Source organism: Salarias fasciatus, chromosome 14, assembly GCF_902148845.1.
Source record: "Salarias fasciatus chromosome 14, fSalaFa1.1, whole genome shotgun sequence".
NCBI lineage: Eukaryota > Metazoa > Chordata > Actinopteri > Blenniiformes > Blenniidae > Salarias > Salarias fasciatus.
In genome coordinates, this window is record NC_043758.1 from 13,163,133 (window position 1) to 13,169,456 (window position 6,324).

A 6,324-nucleotide genomic window follows, 5' to 3' on the forward strand; every position below is an offset into this window, starting at 1 on the left:
ATCAATACGATGTTATATTTCATAGAAAGGGAGTAAGCCTTTACCTGCTCTCACGGAGCACCGCTACCAGCCAGAGCCAACCCGGAAGTGCACGAGCCAGAGGACAACACAGACGTGAGAGGGGTTTTTATAGCGCCCCCAGCCAATAGGCTGAGAACAACACTAAACACACCCATCCTGCCACAAATGCATAATGACTGAATGACTGATGCAATACTGTTGTGCTCACTAATGATGAGAGGGACATAGTTGACAACCAATAAAGGCTCATAAAAATTCTCAAGAAATTATAGTGTGAGCTTGCAATGGATAGATATCTTTTGTCCAGTCTTTTATTAGTTTCATACCACACATGATTGAGGGTTGTGTTAAATGAGAACCCATATGTCACACACACACAAGCAAAGCTGTGCATGATCAAAGTATCAAGAGGATAAATTACCATTGAATGAATGGAAATTTCACAGAAAATCATCATCAATTATTTATGATCATGCAAAAGTAAAAAATACTACACACAGCTGTGGAATCTCAAGTAGAGCAGTATTTCTGGAAATTTAGCAAGAAAAATGGAGGGAAAATATTTATCTTTGTTTATTAGTTCAGTAATTTAACCTGTCAAACAACAAAATCTTATTAAAAGCACATCATGTTACATGGGAATTGCAAATACTCCATAGTTTTTCATGAGATATCATGGATAAAACCATGCTGTAAGGTTTTTGACCACATCAATCTTGCCTTTCCTCATCCTCACCACCTGGCAGGCTCTGCAATAGAATTCACCCCACAAGAACGTCATGTACACACTGTAGTCTTTCCTCCAGCTGAGGTGCATCTGGATCAGAGATGGACTGTCCTTCACCTTCCGCAGGTACTGGGCCAGCTCCTGCACTGTGGGGAAGTCATCAACGTGGATGAAGGCCTCGGGGGGCAGGAAGCGCTCGTAGTTCTTCCTGGACGGACCCAGGACCACCGGGATGGCGCCGCCATTGACCGCATTCCACAGCTTCTCTGTGATGTAGTCGGTGTGCTGAGAGTTCTCGAAGGACAGGTAGAACCGGTACTGTCTGATCATTTGAACCACATTGTCCTTGCCTTTTGGTAAGATGCTGGTCCCTGCACGCCCAAAAATATCGATTTTAATGAACTGTTTAAGATGGTTGTAGAAGTCCACACGCTCCAAACGATCTTCCCAGTGGCTGACCACCCAGGCCACAAAGCCAGGACGAGGATCCGAGGAGGAGTTGAGCGGATGTGCAAAATGGGCCTGAGGAACTTTATTTAATAACACATTTGGGATTAAATACCCATAAGGCAGAAAAATATCAGCATCCTCTCGGTAGTTCAGTGTGAGGTTGTAAATACCTTCAAATTGCCCCAGTGACAGAGCTTTTGTGGGAGACTCCATGTCGAACCATATCCACTTTTGCGCAGGTGGTCGTGGTTCTGGAGGCAACGGAGCTTCTTTAGCAGTGATTACAGCCCGGTGCCGCATGATCACAGCATCAGCCTTGTTGTACATGCTCCTGTCTCCAGTGATTGTACACCCACGGATCCGAAAGCTTTCCCAGCAATCACGAGGTGATCTTACACTGTAATGCCAGATCAGGAGTAGTATTTCTGCATTGTTGTCCTCTGAAACAGGGACAGATGGTTCAGCATTAGACACATCCGACAGGTGGAGGAGGCAGATTCCTGGAAGCAACAGAAAATTCACTGCTGCCAATCCGACCAAAGAGTAAATCCCTTTAAAAGCAGAGTTCTTGATGAAGGACAAATCTGAATGCATGTTTGCCCTGTTGCCTGCAAGCACAGAGCAGCCAGCCGGTACCAAGCAAGCTCGAGTTTAAATGTCGGTTTTCTCACAACCTCACCTCAAGTGCAATTTGGTTTCAGAGTAGTGAAGAATTAAATGACTATGCGGTGAAACCAGTCTCACCTGACAGTGTGCTTGAAAGAATTCCAGTGCTGTTGTCATGAATCAGTGGCAAACCCAACAGCAGACTCCTACACAGTGATAAAAGGTAAAAAAAAATATTGTATGGGGAAAATCCTGTCCCAGTTCATAGTGAATTTGAATTATTTATTCTTGAATGTGAATCAATTCATTAAAAAAAAAATTGATTGCACAGTTTGAATATTTGCTTTTAAAACCTGCATCCGTGGAGTTCAAAGTTAAATTTAACAAGGCGATGGGATCCGGACGGATAATCCAAATGAGTAATTTAAAACACGAGCAGAAATCCAAAATAAGAATCCAGAAGCACAAGGAAGAACTTGATCAATATTTCTAATGAGGGATCACAAAAGACGTTCAAAGCATTGTTGTGTGTGCGCATATCAAGTTTGATAATCAAACACACCTCTTGGCCTGTCTTTTATTGGATCAATGCCACGTGCGTTTGAGAGTTGCATGAAATGAGGATCTCAATTTCTTCAAGGTTAACTTCAACACTCACAAGACAGGTGTGTTATTGTCAACGAGTTGCTGTGACTCGTCCTCCGATGACAGCAATTCTTAAGCTCAACTCAAACCTCAAGTGAGAGCTGAAAAAGTACCCTGTTAGGAGGTACTGGACCCTGATGGAAAACACTGAAAACTGAGTGGAGTTGAACTGAGAAAGTTCAAGTGGAAAAACACTTGTCTTTTCTACATTTGCTTTTACTTGGTGGATTATGATTCTTAGCTTGCAACTGTCACTTCACAGATCACTTAACAATTATAGATGTTTATGGTAAGCACACACAAGTCTTTGAGATTGTGATCAGTGAATGGATGATTTTGCATGTGAAATATACAACTGTGACCCACCGGCTGTTTGTAAATCTGTCATACAGAATTTAATGGAAACCTCAAAACTCTTTGATAACACATGAAGTCTCCAAATTTCATGTTTTTGATCCATATATTTCAGACTTGATCTTGAGAGGTCTTGAGCCCCTTCCAAACCCCATATTTCCCTGTGATTCATGTAAGTACCTTCATAAAGAAGAGCGACTTGTTATGTATGTAATGTCATGTATGTGTGGAATGTATCTTGTAACTTGTCGTGACTTTTAAAGGGAGCTTCAGCGCGGGACATAATTTCTGCAAAATCACTAATTTCGGCTATATTTTTTCATCCATCGCCAGTGTTATCATAAAGTCAGCTCGTCTACCGTCTTCTGTGAGCATGCACACACCTATAAATAAGGTCCAGGTGTCAAAAACCCGGAGTTGCCCTTTAATATGTGTTGTCACTGCTATAATTAAAACCACATTACCAATTTAATATAAAGTACTTGATCATCTTTTAATATGAACATGCTTCAAAACTGAAAATGAAATGTGAACTGGACCTGGTGCCTCGATGACATGAGAAATTAAATTAATGTCACACATCCTGTTCAGGGGATCTTGATGAAAGTTGGGCCTTCATAACATCCTGAAAAAAATTGTTTTTCATTGTTTTGGCTAGAGGTTACAAAGTATACAAATTATAGTTACTGGATGCAACTACAGTTCTACAAGTGTGTGCGTGCCCACCTATGGGCTTCGCTATTGGTACCCTCCTTTGGCGCCAGCCAGACACTGAGACAGATCAAAAAAGTTGCCGAGCCAATCATGACCATGCGTTGGCACACGCCCCGCCCCGCTCCTAAGTGGATATAATCCGGGCGGCCCGTAGCTCTCCCTTCTTCGGATCAGCCGAGGAGAAAAAGCGGAAGCAGTCCAGCTGGGCATGCAGGCAGGTGGGCACGCACACACTTGTAGAACTGTAGTTACGTCCAGTAACTATAATTTGTATTGTATTTCGTATGGTGCCTAGCCCACCGACGGGCTTCACTATTGGTATCCTACCAAGGCGGAAGCCGTAGGAATAAATGTATGCCCAGCTGGACCGGCTGACAAGATTGGCGCAGAAGAGGAAGCAGGCAGGCTGTACGCCCAGTACCACCACACCAAAACTTCCAAGACACTGAGTCAAGCACCCTCGCACCGAGGCGCTGACCGCATGCGTGCCCAATAGAAACCGTGACACACCGTCAACGGAGCATGCCCACACCGGTCAGGACTCCCAGAGTCACACCGGCAGGCGGCAGGACCCACACCACAGCCTGAATTCCCCCCAGGGAAACAGCAGCTGGCCAGGTCAAGAACCAGTCCACTTAAGCGACGGGACCCCTGTCTCCGCTTAAAGGAATACTCCAAAGATTTTGGACCCACGCCCTATCCCGATCATTTACACAGTGAGATAAGCTCATAAATACCTTTATTGTGTCCGTTCGTCCAGCCGCGGGCTCCCAGCTGTTAGCATCGTAGTTAGCTTAGCTCAACTGCGGGAGGTGAAGAGGAAACAGAGCCGGACTGACAAAAGTGGACAAAATACTTCTTCCAGTGGTCCAGGGGACGGCGTATTAGCACGTGAAGTAAATCCGAATCGGTTATAAAACATTTTAAAAGACGTTTTTTCCTTTTTAATCCATTTAAATAAGGTTTTGATATGTGAGGTGTGATACACAAGGGTGCATCTAAGGAACACCAGCTTGAAAATGATTCCACTGTTAAAAGAGAACTACAGCGTAGTTTCAGAGAAATTTATTCTCTAAAGATAACAGCCACATGCAAAGTAAAAGGAAAAAAATAAGTCTTTAAAAGGGGAAGAACACAAACAGATATAACAGTCTTTAAGAAAAAAGAATTAAAAAAAGTCTAAAAAAGTAAAACAAGATTGTCCAGTCAGACGGCCTCGGAGGGTCACGTGGGGCTGTTCCTGTTCCGCGATTCGTCCGCTTCCAACCTGCTGCACTTCCGGGTCGGCGTACCTCCCTGGACGCGGAGCGTGGAGCTGTTGGGGGAGAGGAGGAGAGGAGAGCACCCTCAAATCTTTTCTACAGAGTCGGGGTGAACCACACGCGCACGGCGCTCTCAGCGTTCACGTTCCTTGAACTTATCTTTCACCGAGCGTTGACAGAATCTCTCCTCGCGTCCCGTCGCCGGCCGCGCCCCCCTCAGATCTCTCACGGGCTGCTCCGTCCGATGCAACTCCTCCGTGGCCAGCCTCCGCTCCTTGGCACCGCGGCTGCTGTTTCGGGCGTTCCTCCTTCCGTCCTCCGCATCCGCGCTCCCGCACACTGCCCCGTGCGTCCTCTATTGTCTCCTCCTCCACATCTGTCCAAACCTCCCTTTAAGCTGCGCGCCCTGGCTGAATTACCCAATCGGGACTTGTAGGGAAGGGGGGTGTGTCCAGTCAATTATCTCCTGTCCACAGCATGCATCGTTACTCCCGTTCACACCATGCAAAACACATAAAACCCAATAAAAAGGTCTCAAACCACACTTCATAAAACTACAATAAATAAGCAGAAAATAAAAGCATGCATATAAACCAAACTATTGCATCAGTGGCTGGGATCTCCCTGACATTTCCCCCCCTCCTTTAACATTGGTCGTCCCGACCAATTACTCATTGCGATACCTGGCCGGGGGTAACTCGAAATTAGCTCGCTGGGAGTGCCGTACGTTAGGGTGATCAGGTTCTTCACTGGGGGCTGCTGGTTCTTCTGGAGGGTCAGGTGGTTGGGCTGGGGCCGCATCTCTTATGTGGGCTGCTGGCTGCTGAGTAGAGCTTGCAATTAGTCGTGGGAGAAACCAAGTAGGTGGCGGTAGCTGATTTGACTGGACTGTTGCCTCAGGGTCCCTCTCCTCCATTCGTTCTCTGTCTTCCTGTAATACAACCAGGGGGCATGACCGCAGATTGTTACGGTGTAGTGTGCGCATCGGTGTTTCCTTACCCTCTGGCCGAAGGACATATACTGGGTGGTCCTCCCTCAGTTGCTTGACCACTACGAATGGCTCTGGGGACCACCTGGGGGCCAACTTCCCTTTGGCCCTCCTGCGGAAATTCCGAATCAACACACGTTCACCTGGGAGAAGTGATGCCGGCTTTGCCCGGCGATTGTAGCGGGTCTGATTCTGGTCTTGTTGATGTTCCGTCTGTCTCTTTACTACTTGGTAGGCATTCATCAATGCTCGTTGATGCTGTTTAACCCAACCTTGTAGTGTGTGTAACTCCTTGGTAGGGCCCAGGCCAGTTATCCAGTCCACCGGTAACCTGGCATGCCTCCCAAAGACCACGTAGTGCGGGGTCATCCCTGTTGTACTGTGGATGGTGTTGTTATAGGCCTGTAGGAGGGCTGGTAATCGGTTATGCCAGTGTGTCTGTTCTGTCTCAGTCAGTGAACTTAACAGCTTTAGCAAGGTCTGGTTGAACCTCTCACAGGCCCCATTTCCTTGGGGATGATAAGCTGTAGTGCGAGTCTTCTGGCACCCGTAGAGCT

At 46.3% G+C, this 6,324-nt stretch overlaps 1 protein-coding gene across 1 annotated transcript; it reads right to left on the reverse strand.

Annotated features, from left to right (window-relative positions):
• Nucleotides 1–694: 694 nt before the first annotated feature.
• Nucleotides 695–5,580, reverse strand: LOC115400741 (alpha-(1,3)-fucosyltransferase 4-like). The gene is made up of 2 exons (XM_030108760.1): nucleotides 5,463–5,580; nucleotides 695–1,638 (listed from the first exon to the last, which is right to left on the reverse strand). The coding sequence occupies exons 1-2, from the start codon at nucleotides 5,578–5,580 to the stop codon at nucleotides 695–697; spliced, it is 1,062 nt and encodes a 353-aa protein (XP_029964620.1).
• Between the last annotated feature and the right edge of the window lie 744 nt (nucleotides 5,581–6,324).

Excerpts from the sequence above, each read along its gene's own strand:
- LOC115400741 (XM_030108760.1), bottom strand. The coding sequence starts at position 5,580 with ATGCGGCCCCAGCCCAACCACCTGACCCTCCAGAAGAACCAGCAGCCC. Across the intron at positions 1,639-5,462 it reads TTCGAGTTACCCCCGGCCAG|AGGACAACAATGCAGAAATA; the intron begins GTATCGCAATGA and ends TCCCTGTTTCAG.